Genomic DNA, 21,836 nt, shown 5'->3' on the forward strand with positions numbered 1-21,836 from the left:
AAAATATGTGATTCCCTGCCCCCATATTTTTCAGGAGAGGGGGTGGCATAATAAAAACTAAAGTGAAATCATTGAAGCAATACAAAAGAGCCATTTTGTTTTAATTTATAAGAAGCAAAGGAAGTGTTCATTTCTAAAAAAAGGAGTAAGTAAAACCTAAGCCTCACTCTGGCTTTACCTTCCAAGTAAATGCAAGCTTCAGAGGAAGTAGGTTTTTGTATGAGCCCCCCAAAGGGTTGAAAGGATTACATTCTGTCTCCCTGACTATACTACTCTGTTGATTCCATGCCCTTTGAACTTTAAAAAATTTTTTTGCCTTGAAGGCATTCTGTCCTGAGCTACCTTTGCTTGTTTAATTGTATTCACTTATTGCTAGAGCTGTGCATATTGGCTGAACCCAGAGCTGAGCACTGACATTTTGCAACAACGGTTCTATTTCCAATTCATGTAACGATGATTGATTATGGGCCATCAAGTCACTGTCACTTCTTAACAATTAGATTTTCTCCAGGAGGATCTGTTCCCAAACAAGCCTTTGAGATCTTTGGTCCGTCGTGGGCACAACATTGCGGTAACCGATCTCCTCTGCTACTGATTGTCCTCTGTCTTTCATGCCACCATTCCCAGGTGAGGGTCTTGGCTAGGGAGCTGAGTCTTCGCAAAACATCTCTGCGTGGCATAACTTGTGCCTGACCTTTGGTGCCTGGTGATAAACGGGGGTCTGACGATTTATGACTCCATCTTGCGAGCAGCAAAAATGGGCAGAAAGCAACCGTCACTCAGCGGCGTCAAGTACATTTGTTCTGATCTCTTCTGCAGATTCGGGGGCGAGGCCGAGGCCGTTCAGGGCAGGCGGGAAAAGAAAATAATAGTAATAATAGTAATAGTAATAATAATAATAATAATAATAATAATAATAATAATAATAATAATAATAATAATAATACCGCGTGTCTCCCTGAGGTTTAACCCGCCCTCTTCCACCTCTTCAAAAGAGCCGCGCTGCCGGCGTGCGCGGGCAGCCTCGCTTTGCCAGCTCTCACGTGGCGGTGGCACTGCCCCGTTCAGGATTGCGGGACCCTCCCTTTCGCGGCTCCTAACCCAAACAAGCAATCGACTGCTTCTTCCGGAGCTTAAATCGCCGGAGCAGATAATCCCGAGCCAAGCTGCTCCCTCGCTCTAAACCGAGGGTGGGTGGTGGGGAGGGAGGCGGACGTTGGAAGGCTGGCCGGAGCGTCGCGGCCCGCCAGCGGATCCCTCGGCTCACCCTCTCGCCTTGTCAATGGGCAGCCCCACGAGGCAATCCATGGGTGGGGGCAGAAGATCAAGCTCGGAGCCCGCTCAGCTCCCCGCCTCCGCTAAGAAGCTTACCTCGTGGCAGATGTTGGCGGGCTCCCGGCCAGCCCCGATCGCTTGGTGGGAGGAGGAGGCCGACAGCCGGAAAGCCCCCTCGCCTCGCTAGGAAGGAGGTGCGGCCAGGGGCCGTTTCCTTGGCGATTCGCACCCTGCCTTGACTTTTTCTCTCCCCAGTCGCCCGCCCGCCCGCCTCGCAAACGGATCTGAGCGCCAGCTCCTGGCTGGCATCGCTTCCCGGGCCGCCTTCCAGCCGGAGCGAGCCCTGCAGGTGGGCTCGGCCGCTAAGGAGCGGCCGGAGTTTCTTCGACGGGCGCTCCAGCTCTTCCTCGGTCTGCTGGTTTTCCTCTTGTCTCCTGGTGGGCGGAAAGCAACCTCCAGGCATTGCTGCGATTGCTTCCAGTCTCTCTCCCCGTCCCCAATCACGCCCCCCCCTCCCCGCTCCGCTGCTTTCCAGGCTCTTAGGCGGGGCGATGGCCAAGATCCGAGTGGCTTACGAATACACCGAAGCGGAAGACAAAACCATCCGGCTGGGCTTGTTTCTCATCGTTTCTGGGATCTTGTCACTTTTCATCTTGGGCTTCTGTTGGCTCAACCCGGCCCTGCAGGACTTGCAAGGAAAGGCGGCCAACTGCACCGTGCTGTCGGTGCAACGGATCAGCGAGGTTTTCGAGTGCACGTTCACGTGTGGCGGCGACTGCAAGGGCACCTCCCTGTACCCCTGCCTCCAGATCTACGTCAACAACTCCGAATCCAACGCCCGGGCGCTCCTGCACCCGGACGAGCATCAGCTCCTCAGCAACCCGAAGGTAAGCCGCTCGAACCCGGCGCGGAGCAAGCGCCGGCCGGCCGGACTGCCTCTCGGCATATCTCAAAGGATAACCCTGTATTCTTAGCTCAGACCCGGGCTTAGGGAAGCAGGGCTGGCCAAATGTCTGCTGATCTTGGGCAAAAAGGTCGGAATGAAAGACCTGGCGCTCTTCGGGGAGCAGACAGCGCGGCCCGTTAAGGTACCGGAGGGTGCAGAAGCTGCCAGGATGGGATCTCGCGAGCCTGCTGGGTTGGACTATGCTAGCAGCGGGCTCAGGTGGAGACTTCTGGAGTTCAGGGAAGCCACCTTCTGGCACTCGACGCCCCGAATTTCGGAACTCTCGCTAGAGTTGGTGGGTGAACCACTTGTATTTTTCCCCCCTCCCCACACCCGCCCCAAGGAACGGCATAGCAGTCCTAGGTCAAAAGCTGCTTGGAACTTGCGGGGCTTCTGGAGTTGCAGAGCGGCTTTCCACGCGTCCATCACCCGGGCTACGATTGATTGATTGATTTTAGTTTTGTTTTGTTTTTATTTGTAATTGCTTACAAGATAATAGGTATAAGTAAAAATATAGTTATGAATATATGGATACATATAAGAAAAATTAAAAAATATATAAAAGAGACAATAGGACAGGGATGGTAGGCACGTTGGTGCTCTTATGCACGCCCCCTACAGACCTCTTAGGAAAGGGGTGAAGTCAACAGTAGACTGTCTAAGGTTAAAGTTTTGGGGGTTTGGGGAAGAAACCACAGAGTCAGGTAGAGTATTCCAGACATTGACGACTCTGTTGCTGAAGTCATATTTCCTGCAATCAAGTTAGGTATGAGTAACCTTGAGTTTGTATCTATTGTTTGCTCTTGTGTTGTTATGGTTGAAGCTGAAGTATTCATTGACAGTTTCTAAGAAACCTTTCCCTTTTCTTCTGGTCTATTTTCTACAATATTCCTGAATACTAATTTCTTCTCCTTTGCCTCTGTTTTCCTCTCTAACTGAGCAACACTAACAGTTTTGTTTCAGCTCTGTACTGAAGGCTGAGTAGAGCCTGATTCAAAGGGGTTACTTTGGGATTATAACTGATTGTAACCAGAAATAAGTACGATCTGTTACTGTTTGCAGCTAGAATGGGGTTAATAGGCTTATGATATCACAGAAAATCAGTTCAAGTTAATGAAATTCATTTGGGCACCTGGTGTCAGAACTTAACCTCCCTTGCCACTACGCTTCTTCCAGCCTTTGGATAAGCACTCAGGCTAGGAGAGGCAGCAAGTGAAGGGTAAGTAGAGGCTCTTTTTACTCTCCAAACCTCTGTTTCTCTTCTTATCCACTATGCAGTTCCCCCTTCTGACATCATTGGCATGATCCAGGGATCTGACACAAGGATTGAGATTGGAACATGGCTTGCAGAGAGGAAAGCCTGTTTGAAAGATCTGCATTTCTCAAAGCAGAATGCAGAGGACAATGATCAGAGAGAATACGCAGCAGCCTACAATGACACCAACCCCATCTATTATCCTATGTACTGTGGCTTGTTGCTACTTAAAGGGGGAAGTCCTTAAGTACAGTAGCAACTAGCTACTAAGGTGTATTCCTCCTTACAGAGTGTCCCCTCAATGCTGATATGCCTAGAAATCAGGCATTCATAAAATGCTGCAATAAAAATGTAAATTCATTTGCCTATACATATGTTTACTCTAAATAAAGTAAGGAGAAAATAATAGGGTTAGTCCAAGGGTAAGTATCCTGAAACTGAGGGCATTTGGTCTCCTTCTGTCATCACCACCAACAATCATTAGCATAATTTTAAGGCAGGAAACCAACAAACTTTCCTAAACATGAATAGAAATGATTAATCACTATACTTTCCTCTTGGTAGAAAAATTATTTTGGCTTGCAAGAGATGCTTTAGTAAGCTATCCAAGTTTGTACAGAACAAAGTGAACCTGTTTGGGCAAAATTGGGCTTTGACTGTCGTGTGATATATTACCCCATATGGTCCCAAGTTGATTGCTCCTGTCTTTACTAGTGGAGAAACAAGTAAGTAGCATGGACATAACTAAGTCTACCTCTTCTCTATCTTACTAAAAACAATGATGCGAAAATATTGATTGTTCAAGACCGTGACTTGGAATTTAAAGGAAGAAATACTAAAGAGCATGAATGTATGAACAAGGAAAGAAAAGAAGACAGATATGTTGCCTATAGTAGGTCTGACTGAAAAGGGTTTGGTTTTTTGGAATGGACTAGTGATTGTAAAGGTTTAGTTATGAATGAAAGGGCTGAAATATACGCTGTAAAGTATGAATTGGTGTCATCTAGATTGTTGTTAAATTCTTACCTTGGTTAGAAATGCATCTTGTGGTACAGGCAATAATATTAATAGAAGAAAGAAATCAATTTTCAGAAAGCAGCTACAGTTGTAATCAGGGAAAACCTTTTATGTCTGGTAGGTGACATGAGAAGAATAAGACAGGAAAGTGCAGAAAAGTTACTGGCTCTTAGACCCCCAAATTCATGCACGTTCATGGAAAAAGAATGAATTGTGAGCTCAGTTGATTTGATTATTTGTGTTGTGAGAGGGTTAGTGAAGAGTATAATGATGATGATGAGACGGTTTGAATGGAGGACTGTATTATTTGAGAGTGTCAAGACTGGATCTGAAAAAAATGGACATCAAAGAAAAGGAAAGGTACTAAAGAATGAGATTTAGGGTTACCTACTGAGCATATGATAGAGGTAGCACTGCTGAAGACACTGCTGAATTGGGTATTCTTATAATTATTACTACTAAAATAACTAAATAATACATGTGTGATAATAAATATAATGCTTAGTGAATGTACCACACTAAATAGAGAGTAAGATAAGGAAGTGCGATTGGTAGTTTCATGTATTTTCAGAATCATGTATGGGATATGATTGATAATAAGGGTGTGTGTGTTAGGAAATATGGGGAAATGAGAATTTTTATATATGTAAATACTGGTGGAAAGATGGTGGATAATCTTCAAAATGCTAAAACAAGACTAACATGATTGCCCTTTTTTTCAAGGACTTAATTTCTTCTTCCACTTCTGCTGGTCCAGCAGAATCATCTCAAGACCACATAACACATTCTACAGTAAAATCTATTTTCAGCCAAATATTTCTGTCTAACAAATATTAAATTCAACTCACATGGGCACTTTTATCTTTGATATTATTTAACACATAATAATCCTAAATTCCTTCCAGCAAAGTTGTTCTTTTCTGATCTGTAGCAGAGGAAGAAAAGATTATTTTGTGTTTTAAATATTTCTTTGCTGGAGATAATGCTTTTTTCTTCCAGTGCCCAGTGAAGTTCTTTATGTTGCCAAGTTAAAGATGTAAAATCTAAAAGCCTCAAAAAGATGTATTATGAGTTGAAACTTATAGAGATATGAGAGCTTAAGGTCAAGGTTTCCTTTTCCATTATGAAAGATGATCCTAAACAAAAAGAATAGAAAAATTAACAAGTGCCTCTTGGATCTCATTCCTTGGAACTACATTTATCAAGTAGTTCTGGCTGCAAAATAATAGCTTAAGAGGTGCATGAGTTGACTTTGAAGAATAAAGTAAAAAGGCAAGGAGAATAAAAGCTTTCAGAAGGCAGCACTGATAGAAAATAAACTGCAAGAGTTTTCATATGCATGAACAAGACAATATGTGCTAAAAGGGGGATGAACCATTTCTGGCCATATGAGGCCCTGCAATTTTCTTGTGCAAATCCAAGAGATTCCCATTGTATTCACCCAGTTTTTGGCAAGGACTTGGAGGCATTGAAGGGTTTTTTTAAACCATATATATATATATATATATATATATATATATATATATATATATATATATATATATATATATATATATATATATATATATATATATATATATATATATATATCAGTATTTTAAAGTATGCATGCCTGTTCCTTCCTTCCTGTTTTTGGAGGAAAGGATTTTAAAAAGATTTTTTTAAAGTGCCTTCTCTACTTTTCTGTTCTATTTGTTCCTACTTTTTGAGTTCACCTCAAAAACAAATGCATCCAAAGAGAAGGTGTAGTCCTTGAACTGAAAATAGTTACCTTTTCCTGTGTTAGAGAGAAATAGTAGTCCTGTTGGCTTGTGCTGCCCTAATTAATTGGATGAGACTAACTATAGAATAGAGGCTATATTTGTTTAAATAAAGGTCATTGGGGATAATTCAATTAGGCAAATCCTCGAAAAATAAACTATATTCTGATTATTACTATTTAGTCATGTTGTCATCTGCATGCTTTCTTTTATGTTATTTCCCCGTATGAAAGCATAGGATTGCAATCTAAATTCAAAATAATATATGACCCAAAGCTATGTTATTTCACATTGCAAATTTCTGTTGATGTGACTAAGTTACTATTTTTCATAAATGTGTTTAATAGCATATACGCTAGTAGCTAACCTTTAATGGTGGCAAGGAAGAATGTTCAGAGTGACAAATTTCCGCCCAGCCTGTAGAGTATATTTCTGGGGACACTCATGTATATAGAAGAATTTGTTTCAGGGGCAAGAATAAGCCTCCATCCCAGCATGTAACACTGAATTGTGAAGGGACAAATACTTCCAGCTTCCAATTTGATGCGTTGTCAGCATTCTTTTCACATAGAACTTTTCACATGTATTCAGCCTATATTGAAAGATACTAGAATTATAGCTTTGTTGACTATCAAAAAAAACAACAACAACTTTGGGCTTCTAAACCAGACATAGTAACTGTAATCTTGATCATTCTGCTTCCTAAAGAAGGATGCATTCCAGTTCACCACTAACTGTCCCCTAAAAGGTACTGGGTTTGAAATGTTAGTGGTATTGATAATATGAATGTTGTTTCATTGTTAGATGTATAATAGTTCATTTATTCATTAAAATGTGCTCACTTTTCATTGTTTAAAAACAAATTCCAAGGTGAGATTCATTTACACTTGCAAGTCAAGTGAGAGACATGCATTTGTGAATCAGCTGCCTATTTCTCTAAATATGCCATTAATCATCAGTAATGTTTTCTCTAAATATGTTGACTTTCTCCAAATATGTTCAGTTCACATAGTGTATGATTAGGGAAAACTGAAGACCACTACTCTAGTATGTCAGTGTTTCCCAGCCTTGGCCATATTATGATGTGTCCACACATCGGAAAGTTGCTTTAAGCTGAAGTCCATACACCTTAAGCTGAAGTCCGCACATAGGAAAGTTGCCAAGTTGAGAAACACTGTGTGTTATTCAGCTGGATAGATTGAAAAACAAAAAAAACAAAAGGTTTGAATTCTTATTGGAATCTTTATCTGAAAACTAAAAAATATACTAAAAATCTTCTTACCCTTTTATTCTTCAACGGAGTTATCTACCATCTCTTAAATTAATATTGTGCACAATGTGTACCTACACAGAACACCAAATTAACTGCCTTTTGAAATCTTTCCAAAACACTGCTTGGAGCAATAAAAATATCTTCCAGTTTCTATAGTATCGTAGTCTGATTCAACATCATAACTCTAGTCATATAGTCCTGCAAGTATCACAGAATTATAGGCTATTTCTTGATCCTTGCATCATTGGACTCTTGTCATGGGTACAAGGTCCTCAATATATATTACTTGTTAAAAAAATTAAACTACATACTGTAGAAAAAAAAATCCTAAAAGCTTTTTTTTTAAAATCAGTACAATTAAAAAGCTTCAGTTCTGAAGATAAATTAAAATAACCATTGTGACCTTTGTATACGAGTGCAAAGGGTTGAACATCTTTTGGTTTGCATTGATTTTCATTTTTACTATTTTCATTTACTGTAAAGTATTTCACCTTTCTGGGTTGGAACAGACCTCCAGTTTTACAGGGCAATTCATACTCATCAGCGTAGAGAATGCTGAGCTAGACTGATATGGTATAAGCACTATAAATGTTTATCGGTACTGATGCCTGCTGCATGTGGTTACAGTCAACTGGGCATTGGTTCTGCTAAACAGCCACAGGTGCCTATGACTATCTCCCAAAAAGCACAAAGTGTATTCATTCAGTTAGGCATGGGTGTCAAACTCAATCACGTCATGGACCAGATCGTGACATATTGCAACGTTTTTTGCCTTTGCGGAACCAAGGTGAGCGTGGCCTGCGTGTGACATATCTGGTCCGTGGCCCGCCACTTTGACTGGCCTGGCTGTTAGGTGGTTGGAGTGGAGGTGTTGAGACCAGATAAAGAAAGTTCCAGGCAGCTGTCTGCTATGAAAGTATATAATTTTTCACTGCCTTGTCTATTTGCAACTTCTTGTGCTGTATCCAGAATGTTCAATCTCAAGAATCTTCCTCATCTGATAAATAGAAAGGAAGAGACATTCTGGAGTGCTCTTTGTTGATGAGCTCCTGAAAAATCTCTGCATTCTAGTTTTATTTGAGTTGTTCATCTTTATCAGCAATTCTTAATGATGAGGCGGAAAAGTTCTCAGAGGAATTATTGTGATAATTATAATTAATGGGGAGTTAACAGATAAGTCAAATATTAAATCTATAGGTTTGTGCCATGTGTTGTTTGTTCTTTGCACAGCCATCCCAACTTTCTTTCTATTTCTTAGACGTACTGAGAGATGATAACTATCCCAAAATGGTGGCAGATCGGTTTCCTTGTCTTAACCCTTCAGTGTTGCTAATTCCTCATTGGCCTCAGTCAGAAAATGGCCAGAGTGATAATGCCAGACTTCACTATATAGTCTCTATATAGACTATATATCACTTCGCTAGGGGACTGGAGACTAAGACACATGAAGAACAGTTACAGGAACTGGGCTTGGCTAGTCTAGTGAAGAGAAGGACCAGGGGAGACATGTTAGCAGTCTTCCAATATTTGAGGGGCTGCCACAGAGAGGTGGGGGTCAAGCTATTTTCTAAAGCGCCTGTAGGCCAGACAAGGAATAATGGATGGAAACTGAACAAGGAGAGATTTAACCTGGAAATAAGGAGAAACTTTCTGACAGTGAGAACAATCAACCAATGGAACAGCTTGCCCTCAGAAGTTGTGGGAGCGCCATCACTTGAGACTTTCAAGAAGAGATTGGACTGCCATCTGTCAGAAATGGTGTAGGATCTCCTGCTTGGGCGGGGGGTTGGACTAGATGACCTACAAGGTCCCTTCCAACTCTGATTATCTGTTATCTATTATATTTCATAAGACAACTCTTAGATTTAATGCACATTCTGAATCTAATTTCTAATTTTGATTAGAAATAAAAATGGCATGTTTTATATTTATACATATTTATATCAGCCAGAGGCTGAGCCTCTAGGTTGAAAAATTGAATTCAATCTTCCTCTCTCAGAAATCTACTATGTTTTACATTCCCAGGCTTACTTTCCTCCTTTGGTGGAGCTTCTTGATAATTATTGCACCAACCACATTAATGTTTAAGGGATAGCTTTATCTTCTACCCCGCTCATTAACCCTTAGATATGGGACAAATAGGGACCCCTGAACACATACTAGTTAGTAGACTGGGAATAATAGTTATTGTGTTAATAGTAATGAAAAAGGAAATTAAAATCTATAGCTCCTGCCTTTTATACCTTCGAGTCAGGTGACCATGGAAAAGAGCTTCCCCTTCCTTTTTTTTGAATGGAGGTGGAAAAGCATAAGGTAAAATTAAAAAAAAAAGTATTAAAAATAAGAACAATAGAAAACATCCTCATAATCTTAAGTAGTCAAGCTATCAAAACCTTTACAAGCAAGTAAATAAGGCACTGAGCAGCACAAAATCACAAATGATTCTTTAAACATCAGCCTGCAATAAAAACGAGCAAGAAGACTGGTCAGAGATCCATAGTGAAATTGTAGCTCAGAGCTTGAAGTAGAAATAAACACAAAACTTGAGTTTGCAGCACATGTTGACAAAAAAAGTAACTAGACAGTTACCAGAGTCATCAAGATACTAGAGATAATAAATCAATTTAAAACAAAAATAAATCAACAACTCTGATTAAAAAGTCCTCTTTGGAGCAAAAGATTTCCCTAACACCTTTTGCTTGAAATGTTTGTTCTTCCCAACCAACAGGAAGGGGTGACAGTCAGCCCTCCGATTTACATGTTGTCAGGCATGACTTACTAAAAAGCAACGGTGTTCCTGTTTGGGAAGATTTGTGTATCTGGAGGAACTAATTTTTAGGAGAGGAAAGTCTATCTCCAGGATTGTCTATCTGAGGCAGATTCTGGACTGAATGGGAAGGTTCCTTAGTGAATACAATATTATTTTATATCGGCCATGTGGGGAAATGCTAGAAAATCCTATTCACCAAATGTATGGGTAGTCCTCAATTTACAATTCGCTTAGTGACTGTTCAAAGTTATAATGGCACTGAAAAAAGTTATTTATGACTATTTTTCACACTTATGACTGTTGCAGCTTCCCCATGGTCATGTGATTTACATTCAGATGCTTGACCACTGACTCACATGTATGACGGTTGCAGTGTCCTGGGGTCAAGTGATCCCCTTTTGCGACTTTCTGAAAAAGTCAATGGGGAAGCCAGATTCACAAATGTAGCAAGAAAAGTCATAAAATGGGGCAAAACTCACTTAACAAATTTCTCATTTAGCAACGTAAATTTTGGGCTCAATTGTGATCGTAAGTTGAGGACTACTTGTATTGCATATACTCACAACATAACCTAGCTCTAAGATGCAGTAAGGGAAGTAATTACTAAGCTTTTGTCCTTGTTTTTATGAGTTTCTCATAAAAATTCAATTTGTGCCTAGAAAGGCTTTAGTCTCAATAGTGGAGCTCTTCTTATGTTCTTAACAGATTTATTCTATTGTGTCATACCCCTTTTTATGTAACTGTCTAAAATTAGAGGCTGGAGAGATATACCCACGGAGAGATAGAGAAAATTCAGCTCCTTTGAATAGGAGAATTTCAGTGTTCGGTGACCATTCTTGAATAGTAATATTCACAACAGTATTCATTTAAATCTCTCACTTGTCTTTTTGCTGAATTTCTGAGCCATATGGTTTAAATTTAATTATGAAAACTGTTAAGGAAGAGCCAAGTTGAAAAGCTGCATACTAAGAAGACGCCATTTAATGACCTTTTATTTCCACAGTGTTCATACATTCCCCCCTGCGAACGGGAAAATGAGAAGAACTCTGATATTGTAATGCACTGGCAAATTTATTGGGAAGATGAAGTAGGATCTCAGCCTTTCACTTGCTACTTTAATCAGCACCTCAGGTAAGTATCTTCACACATCTATGAGTTGACTTGTATATATTATCTCTATACTCCTGCTATTTTTTGGTACCTTTGCTGGTTGTGCACATAATTTAAGGATAAAGTTGAGCTGAATCAGGGCTGAGGTCTAAATACAACCTTGGCTCCTTAGAAGTCAAACTACATTTTGCATAGATGAAGGTATATTCCTGGTTAGTATCCTGAGTGTAGAACATTTCCTCCCTTATAAATCTTGATTGATTTCTGACCTTTGGGAACAGAATTTTGTAGTAAAAACAAACAACAGTTTGTCTTCCAGACATATTAAAATACTTCTATTAGTAACAATAATGAAAACAGAAACGTTCTTATTTCCCTATTGGCCAAGAAGTTATAATGAACAGCTTGAAGAGCAGGATGTTGCTAATGTAAACAAAGATGAAAATGAATAGAGTAGAGTAGAATAGAGTAGAATAACAGAGTTCAAAGGGACTTTGGGAGTCTTTTAGTCCAATCCCCTGCAGGAGACCATGTACAGGAAGTCTTCAACTTACAACAGTTCGATTAGTGACCGTTCAAAGTTACAACAGCTCTGACCATTTTTCACACTTAGGACCATTGCAACATCCTCATAATCACATGGTCAAAATTCAGGTGCTTCGCAACCGACTCATATTTATGACAGTTGCAGTGTCCTGGGGTCATGTGATCACCTTTTGTGATCTTCTGATAAGCAAAATCAATGGGGAAGCCAGATTCACCTAACAACTGTGTTGCTCATTTAACAACTGCAGCGATTCATTTAACAACTGTGGCAAGAAAGGTTGTGAAATGGGACAAAATCTACTTAACAGATATCTCATTTAGCAATGGAAATTTTGAACTCATAAATTGAGGACTACCTGTACCATTTCAGTATAGATACAGAGATAGATACAGAAGTTCCTATATTTCTTTGTAGCTAACTGTTGTGGAATTATAGATCATAGCCACAAGCATCTTAAGGACTCCAGAGGTCTAAACCATAATCTTAATTGATTACAGCATATACTCCTTGGAATGAGTATGCCATTCATCTAGAATGAATGGCAAGTCCCTAGGATGAAATTTACATTAAGATTTATGGTCTTTCCCAACTTTCCTCTAACCAAGAACATAAACATACCCTGGAAACATCAGCCAGCATACAAATTTAATAAATTACCATTGTCATCATCATAATCTATACTGTTTCCTCATAACATCGCCTTTATCATTTGAAGATTTGGGGTGGGGGTGGGGGGAACCTAGCAACTCAACAGGAATTGATGATATTTCTGCTCCCAAACCTCAATTTGGTTAACACAAAGACAGCAACTTTTTCACAGGCATAATTCATCTTTCTCAATATTTGTTAGTGCTTGTCTTTCCTGATTTTAATTTCAAGTAAAGATTTGTAAAGTTAAAAAAGAGAGGAAACAGTCTACTGCTTGGTAAAGCATCAACTTCTAACCAACATTTTATTTATTTAGAATGTTCCTGTGCTCCAATTAGAATGTCCCAGAATAAAACGGTCACTTGCAAATCTGGAAAGAGGAAATACAGAACAAAGGGGAAATGTTTGAATTTATGTCTTTAAAATGGATGCATTTCTGTAAATGGGTTTGCCACCTACACTGCTGTGCATGAAGTGGTGACATGAAGGACATTAGTATGCTGGGAATGGTGGAGGGAATGTCCATGAAGAAGAGGAAGAAGCTAGAGAGGTTTGGTGAGTGCTGGGTGCACCATATGCAGCACACACTGTTGACAAAAGATAGGTTAGAGTGGCTTGACTGAAGAATATCCAAAGGAAGAGGTTTGCAATGAGATCATTGTCAAAGAACTTGGCAGTGGCTGCAGTAATAGCATCTGGAAAAGGTGGTGGTCAGTGTGACTCAGTTGCAGCATTAGAAGCCACACGACAGATTGGGGGGAAGATGGAAATGCGGGAAACAGCTTATATCCCTGGCAAATCTTACAGAAGCCCAGAGCACCTGCTAGCCTTGGAAAAAGCCAGCATTGGCAAGACTTAGAAAGGACATGCAGTGACCTGGCAGAAACTAAATATCCAATGCAAAATCTGAAGTATAGCATCAAGCTAGAGTTAGATGATTCTAGAATTGGTGCAGCATTATGATTGCTTCAATTTGCAGAAGTGTAACTATTAATTGACTTGATGAGTCAACTGGATCTCCAGTTGCTCTGAAAACTGGGGGAAAACCCACACTGTGTATTAAAAGGACCTGACTTGGCTCACCCTTTTGTGTTACATTCCTCAAACATTGTTTTGGGAACATTCAGAGACATGAAAGACCTTCTTGTGATATCCAGACAATAGAATGACAGCACACCTGTGAAGTAGGCAGTTAAAATTCTGGAAGTCTAATTGTAGGTTCAATAATTTGCTGTGGTAATGGATCATCAAATGTTGATTTAGTTCAGAAGCTTTTTGAACACTGTCAGAAAAAACTGTAGAATGGCCACCATGTTTTGATGCAGCCTTCCAGTGACGTTTTAGAAAGCCTCCGAAACGTTGTGACAGTGGTCTGTGTTATTTGAAGAATGGTGTGAGGAGCCTTGGGAAGAAGGCCTAACCCAGCCAGCATCAGCTTTACATAGGACCAGGCTTGGATACATCTCACCAGCAATAGGAGAAAAATAGCAAAGTATTGGTAGGCAGCAAGGTAGCAGGGTGAGTGGAGTGTAGGGCAGTGAGGGTGGAACGAATGGTTGGGGTTTTGTCCTATGCTCATAAAGGATGAGACTGCTCAGTGGCCCTGGGGCTGAAGTAGAAGCCTGGGGTTGGTGGTGGCTGGATGAAACTATGTAAAGTCTTAGGCCTCTACTTCAGCTCCAGTACTGCCACTGCTGCCGAGGAGTGCCACTCAGCAGGATAATAAAAAGACAGGGATGGGGAGGGGAGGGGAGCAGTTAAAGAGCTCTGGCAGTTGTAAGTGTGGGCAGGTTGCCAAGTGCCTGCATTTTGATCAGGTGACTATGGAGGCACTGCATAGACTATGGAACTGTAACTTCAAGGACAAGGCATACATTCATTTCATTCAGTTGCAACTTCATACAGTTGCTGAACAAATTTGGTCACAACTCCAGACTGTAATGGTCCTTGAGTTATGAATGTAATAGAGACTTCCCATTCCATTCGCAACCCAAAGATTCATGGGAGTGAATCTCGTACCTTGAATTCCCTCCTTTTGCCCACACATTCGCTAATCGAACGTGAGGTTTGTTAAGTGTACACGAGGTATTGACCTTACCCCTTTCCTAAGAGGTCCGTAAGGGGCACATAAGTGCACAATCATGCTTATTGTCCCTGTCCTATTGTCCCCAGTTATTTATATCTATTTCCTGTATTCTTACTCATGTTTATACTTAAACCTATTATCTTGTAAGCGATTGACAAATCAAATAAATAAAATAAAATAAAATAAATTTCATGGTGGGGAAGGCCATGGAGGGCGTCTAGTGATGGAACAGGCCACCTGGCTAAGACCACCCACTCCTTGACCCACTAAAATAATTCCCCTCAGGAGCTCCCCAGCCTGCAACATGCCAGGGGAGGCCCGCAGAGGCTCAAATGGAGCTTCGGAGGGGTGGATCTGCCCATTGGAAGCTCCATTTTGGCCTGCAATGTGCAAGACGAATGTTGCAGAGCCCCTATGGTTGTTTGTAAGGGTAAACAACTTCCTTGGTGTTGCCATAGTTTTGGGACTCGTTTGTAAACACTAGGGGGTGCTTACCACGTAACTTCGAATGTTTGCTAAGTGAACGCTCGTAATCCAGGGATTACCTGTACTTCCTGTGACTTCTTATGAAAGTGAAAGTTGGGCATTGAAGAAGCAGGATAGGAAGAGTATTGTGTTGGAGGAGACTCATGAGAATACCAAGGACAGCCAAGAAATAAAACAAATGAATCATCAAACAAATCAATCCAGAATTCTCACTCAAGGTGCCAATGACCAGGCTCAAATTATCCTACTTTGAACCCATTATGCAAAGATCTGGCTTCCTAAAGAAAGCTGTAATTCTAGGAAAGATGGAAGGAAAGAGAAGGAGGATAGCTAGCAGCAAGGAGGATGGACTCAGTTATAGTACTATGCAACAATGGAAAACCTATCGGATTAGGAATAGATCATCATGGAGAAACTCTATTTGGTTGTTAAGAGTCAAGACTGACTTGATGGCAATCAATCAATCAATCAATCAATCAATCAATCAATCAATCAAGCTGCAGTTCATGAAACTGTATGCTTTTTAATAACATTTGCTAGTCAGAAAAGATATTACCAGAGTCTCTTGATTTTTGCCACTACAGACTAATGGAGGTGGCCTCCCACTTGCTAGCTGTTTTGTGACAGTGCCCACAACATACTTTATTTATTTATTTGTCAATTGCTTACAAGATACAGGTATAAGAATAAACATAGTTTCTGATACATGAGATAGATACTTATAAGAAAAATAAAAAGAAACAATAGGACAGGGACGGTAGGCACGATTGGTGCGCTTATGCACGCCCCCTACAGGCCTCTTAGGAAGGGGGTGAGGTCAATAGTAGACAGTCTAAAGTTAAAGTTTTGGGGGTTTGGGGAAGAAACCCCAGAGTCAGGTAGAGTATTCCAAATATTGACTGTTGCTGAAGTCGTATTCTCTGCAGTCAAGTTTGGTGCGGTTAACCTTGAGTTTGTATTTATTGTGTGCTCTTGTATTGTTATGATTGAAGCTGAAGTATTCATTTGCAGGTAGGACATTGCAATGTATGATTTTATATACTATATTTAGATCGGACCGGAGGCAGCATAGTTCTAGGTTTTCTAGGTCTAGAGTTTCAAGTCTGGTGGCATAAGGTATTCTGCAATGAGTAGAGGAGCGGAGAACTCTTCTTGTGAAATATTTCTGAACTTTTTCAATTGTGTTAATATCAGATACATGATATGGGTTCCAGATTGATGAGCTGTATTCAAGTATAGGTCTAGCAAATGTTTTGTATACTCTAGTTAGTAGTGTGATATTACCAGAGAAGAAGCTACGTAGGTTTAGATTAACAACTCTTAATGCCTTTTTGGCTATGTAGTTACAGTGGGATCTAGCACTTAGATAATTAGAGATGAGTACTCCAAGGTCCTTGACAGAGTTTGTATCTTCAACAAGATATTAACTATAGCTTGTATTTTATTTTCTGATTTGTTTTGCCAATATGTAAGACAGAACATTTATTTGTTGAGATTTGAAGTTGCCATTTGATTGACCATTCTGATACATAGTTGAGGTCTTTTTGAAGGGTGGCAGTATTGTCTGTGGTGTTGAATAGCTTTACATCATCAGCGAAGAGAACGCAGTTGCTCTTGATATGATCACAGATGTCATTTAGTTAGAATATGAAGAGAGTTGGTCCTAGAACACTGCCTTGGGGGACACCACTGTTGACAGGTACAGAATCTCAACATGCAAACTACGCCCATTGTTGCTTTCCTACTCCTGTCCTGAGATTGAGACTCACAAAGAGATCCAGGAGAACCTTTCAGATGACCAGAATCTCCATTGTGCTTAGGTCAAAGGATTTGCCAAATAATAACATTCTTTTCTGGATGAGGCGTTTTCCTGAAATAATTCTCAGTATATAGTATACTTTGGTGCTCCTTATGTTGATTTATCTGTTTCTCCCGCCCCCCCCAAAAAAAGCTCCTGAACTTGGAGCCCCTTCAGGAATATTCAGTTTCAAAAGCAAACAGCCAACAAGGATACAATGCTGACAGATGATCTGCAACAAAGTTTTGGTTGTAGAGCTGGCTTATTGTCTTGGTCTTAATTACTTTGTGATCTCAATGTTGGAATTGATTGCATAGGCTTCTGGTTAGTTTGGTCTTGAACTCCTTGTGTTTTATATTCATGATCTAAATTCTGCTGGCAATGACATTTGAGTCTTTTGCCTCTTTACTGAACAATAACTTATAAAAGGGAAGCAGGAGAAAAATCATAATTGAAAATGTACTAGACATAGTTGAGTTGGAAATACAGCCTGGCCAAATACAGCCTGGCCAGACTGTCTTTCAGACAATGGTCATTTTGTGACTGACCATTTTTGCAGCTTTTCTGTTGACAGGCAATCCCTCAAAACACTCACAACAGATGCAGAATTCAACAGCAACCCTATAGCTCAAAAAGGTTGGAGACTCTACCATAGGTAGCATGGCCTCTTGGCACAGATTTCATAGGAGGAGGGAGAAGTCTTCACACAGGGTTACTTATAGTGCAATATGTTTTCACCCTTGCCATACAGTATATAGTTACCACTGTATACACATCCAGTAGACTTGTATTGTATCTCTCTATCTCATTCTCTGCAACACTATAGTTCGACAGGTATGTATCTCTTCACTCATTATGCCAAATTAAGTCTAGTGTTTATTTTCCATTGTGACTTGGCAGCTGTACTATAGCTCACTGATATCTTTTATTCTATGTCAGGATAAATGCTGTGCCCAAATATTTGTTTAGAGTTACTAAATGAAAGAATGCAATAGATAATAACCATCTGCAGAGCACTATGTTGCATTTCAGAGTCATTCATCTTAGGATAATTACTTTGTTGCAGCAAAGGAACCCTCTGTAATAAGGGCTTTCAGAGAATAGAATGTTCTGCTTTTAGAGAATAGAACATCTGCCAACCTTTATTTTGTCATCTTAGTTGGTTGTTTTCTCTTTTGAATGGTGACCAACTGCTGAATTCAAATACAGACTGAGAGCCTCTGGGTGAAAAGATCACAAACCCTCTTTAACTTGGCTGTCTCTCTATGGTTATAAACTACACACATTGTATTGTTGCTTAAAGAAGTGAGCAGATTCTAGTTTAGTCATAAAAAAGATATACTAAAGACACTTTCAAGTAGCAAGATTAATATGCATTTCTTCCATTCTTGAGTCAACCAGGAAAGGCATATCAGCATAAATTGCACTGTTTCCACAGATCACTCACTCAACTGAGCTTCATGTGTCTCTGGAATAAGGCTGGCACATTGTACCGACTTACAGCTTTAATAAGGAAATGTTTCAAAGCAGTGATTGGTTGATTCCTTGACTACTTTTTTATTTTGTCTCTTTATCCAGCACTATCTGCCATTAGAAAAACAGCCATCAATTTGTCTTCATAACATGGCAGGGCAGGGTTGAGGCTCCCTGGGCATATGCTTGAAATGGAAAGTTTAATTAACCATGTTCTGACTGAATTTAGAGTTACTGGAATTTCTGATTAGGGAACGCCAGTCTTTCAGAAGATCAATATTCCCATGTCCAGAAATATCTGTCTAACAAGTTGATGGGGTGGAAGAGGAAATGAGCTTACAAGTACACCAGCAACTCCTGCTTTATCTCATGGCCCAGCTATGCTCTATTGATTTGTTAGATATTAATAAATAACTGCTGCTAGTACTAAAACTAAATATCTAGTGCTAGTACTATTTCCAGAAGAAATAGCCTGACTAGCAAGTTGATGGGGTTAAGGAAGATAGAGGATGGACCAGGAATGAATTTGCAGGCACATAATCAGAGCTTCCTTCAGCTTCATTCCATGTACTTTGTTTGCCTAGCAGGCAAGATTTTTATTTATTTACAAATTATAAGGATGGTGGTCTTCCAGAAGATCAATAATCTCCTGGTTAGAAAGAGCCTAAGCGGACAGAGGAAGAAAGCACAAGTCTTATCAATCTCCGCCAAGTCCTGCTACATAGGGATTGTAGCGCTGAGAGCAAGTGACACGCAGCATCTGGAACTATTCCAAGCAATATTTACTTATACATGGGCAAAATGATACAGTATTTCTCCCCAAAGTCTTCCACAGTGGAAAATGTGTCTAGGCGGAAATCCTTGTTGACATAAGTAGTTGAAAAACTGTGATGCTCTCATTTGTGACAGAAGCAGCATAAATTTATGGTAGAACCTGAATCTGTAGCTTCTGAATGTTTTCTGTACCCAGCTAGGAGCCCTTCTGTTCTTGTTTTTGGAACTGTTTCCTGCTCTTCTAGCTCGGAAATATCCTTATCTTTCTTGCATTCATTACATGTTTAAGATTTCCACATGTTTTTTATTTTTTCAATAATCTTCAAGTTTGGGGTCTATGAAGGCAATTTTAAATTATTTTCTCTTCCCGGCCCCCCATACTTAATTTGGAAGCGTGTTTCTAAGATATCCATCCTTCTTTCGGATTCTGTTTCTAAACACCTTAGAAATGTTTATTTCTGCCAAATGATGTGCTACATAGTATGCCTTGGAAGGACATTCAGTCTCCCATGCTTGTTATATTCATTGTTTTCTTATTTTTAAATATACAAGCAGCTACATATAAATAGTTAAACATGCACTTTGATTTGCAGAAATATATTGTATTTAACTTTGTACTTTGTTAGGAACTGTGTGCATGCATCCTGGAATATGCACTGTGTTCAGTGGGTGCCAGCAAGTATATTGCAGTAGATACTTCTACATACTATGCTATATGTTGCATACTATAGCTATTGCATATACTGCAGTGGTATTTCTGAAATAGTTTGTTTTTAATCTGTGAATTTGTTAAAAATAAGGAATTAAATTAAAAAAACATGCGAGTATTTTTATTTCATGAGAATTAGAACTGTATTCAGTAGCAAAGCAATAGTTCTTAGACTTATAACCACTTCATAGTGCTTCAGAGCACTCTCTAAGTGGTTTATAGAGTCAGCATAGCGCCTCCAACATTCTCGGCTCCCATTTTACTGACCTCAGAAGATGGAAGGCTGAGTCAACCTTGAGCCATCAGGATTGAACTCTTGGCAGTGGACAGTCAGCCTGCAATAATGCCTCCTAATCACTGCACCACCAGGGCTCCAAACCATATTAACATATCCAAGAACATATCAAGATCAATTGTATTTCATTTAGCTTCTTCTCTGCAAATCTGATTGTTGTAAAAATGTAGAGAAATCACTACAGTACATTGTTTCTGAGATGTTGCAAACAACATATCTTTTAAGGTTCATAGATGGCTGATTCTAACTCTCTACTCACAATTCTGCTGTCTTTCCTATTGCAGACCAGATGATGTATTGCTACAACGTACACATGATGAATCTGTTCTTTTGCACTGCTTCCTTTGGCCAGTGGTCACATTCCTGGTTGGAATCCTAATTGTGGTCTTGACCATCTGTGCAAAGAGCTTGGCTGTCAAGGCAGAAACTATGAAGAAGAAGAAGCATTCCTAAATGGAGGACACCGTTCAAGACAAGATGAGGGAATGCCAAATGTGACTGACTATCATTTCTCTGGTGTTCCCAGCAATGCCCATTCCCAGTGTATTGCCAACTGCTGGTCTTGCTGATGCCTAGGTGACCATGCTGTGACATGTTAACTAGCTGTTTCTGCCATTATCAAAGCAAGTGTGTTTTTTCCACTAAATGATCCTAAGATGCATCAAACCTTCATTCAAACTTAATGAAATCAAAGTCTCTGATGGAATGGAGGACAAAGTGTGAAAACCCAAATTGTGGTTGACTTCATCTTAGTAAATTTATCTTTCTTAATGCTATTATTTAGTCTTGAATATTTATTACTTCCTTTCTCATAGACTGTATTTCTCAAATATTAAAAAAAGTGTTTGTTTTTATTAGCATGTGTCTTTTGTGGACTGATTTGCTTTAGGGTCAAAAACAAAATATCACACAATATCAGTCTTACTGAGTATTCTTTAAGATTAACCATTTAAAACTCAGAATATAGAAAAATTATTTTGGGAATTGAAATTTGATTTTTTGGAATGATTCATGTTCTTTTCTTGCTGCCACATTTTCCTTCACATGTATTTCTGTGTATGATGAAAATTGTCTATTGCGAATTCATATTTCTTAACAGCTCTTTTCCTAATTGTTACTCAAAAAGCAACAGGAGAAGATTCTAGCACCCTAAGTAGTTTTTATTTTTGCAACTATGGCATAAGTAGAGCAGAAAATTAGCAGCTGGCAATTAGAAGCTTCCAGCCATATATTTTTGTTCTATTTTGTTCTGTTTTTCCAAGGTTCTAATTTTTATTCATTTTCCTGCCTGTGTCCCCCGGCTGACCAAGAGTTAGTTATTTTTCAGTGGAAAGAGTGGTTACTCTTTACTTCTGACTTTGATCTTTTAGTTCCTCATATGACTGTTAGAAGTTCTATCACAAAACAGAGATAACACTCATGTTCAAGAGACACTACGGTGAATCATCATGTATTTTTTTAAATTTATATGATCCTAAATGGTGTTGGTTCAAGTTAATTTCACTTGTTACATTACCCTTGCCATGCTCCCAAGAGTAACATTTTCTGCCAAGACTCACTAGATGGCAAAGCCAAATATTATTGTTACTACTATTGCCTTATCTTTATCTTCAT

At 39.7% G+C, this 21,836-nt stretch overlaps 1 protein-coding gene and 1 long non-coding RNA gene across 2 annotated transcripts; one reads left to right on the forward strand and one right to left on the reverse strand.

Annotated features, from left to right (window-relative positions):
• Positions 1–71: 71 nt before the first annotated feature.
• Positions 72–1,510, reverse strand: LOC148125589 (uncharacterized). The gene is made up of 2 exons (XR_015743816.1): positions 1,372–1,510; positions 72–813 (listed from the first exon to the last, which is right to left on the reverse strand). It is a non-coding gene; the product is annotated as an uncharacterized LOC148125589 (long non-coding RNA).
• KCNMB4 (potassium calcium-activated channel subfamily M regulatory beta subunit 4) lies at positions 1,035–21,076 on the forward strand. Its single transcript, XM_026703501.2, has 3 exons — positions 1,035–2,162; positions 11,300–11,427; positions 20,507–21,076. The coding sequence occupies exons 1-3, from the start codon at positions 1,827–1,829 to the stop codon at positions 20,673–20,675; spliced, it is 633 nt and encodes a 210-aa protein (XP_026559286.1). The 5' UTR covers positions 1,035–1,826; the 3' UTR covers positions 20,676–21,076.
• Positions 21,077–21,836: the final 760 nt, after the last annotated feature.

This window comes from Pseudonaja textilis, chromosome 5, assembly GCF_049901715.1.
Source record: "Pseudonaja textilis isolate UNSWEBS1 chromosome 5, rPseTex1.2, whole genome shotgun sequence".
Lineage (NCBI taxonomy): Eukaryota > Metazoa > Chordata > Lepidosauria > Squamata > Elapidae > Pseudonaja > Pseudonaja textilis.

Excerpts from the sequence above, each read along its gene's own strand:
- KCNMB4 (XM_026703501.2), top strand. The coding sequence starts at position 1,827 with ATGGCCAAGATCCGAGTGGCTTACGAATACACCGAAGCGGAAGACAAA. Across the intron at positions 2,163-11,299 it reads AGCTCCTCAGCAACCCGAAG|TGTTCATACATTCCCCCCTG; the intron begins GTAAGCCGCTCG and ends TTATTTCCACAG. Across the intron at positions 11,428-20,506 it reads TACTTTAATCAGCACCTCAG|ACCAGATGATGTATTGCTAC; the intron begins GTAAGTATCTTC and ends TTCCTATTGCAG.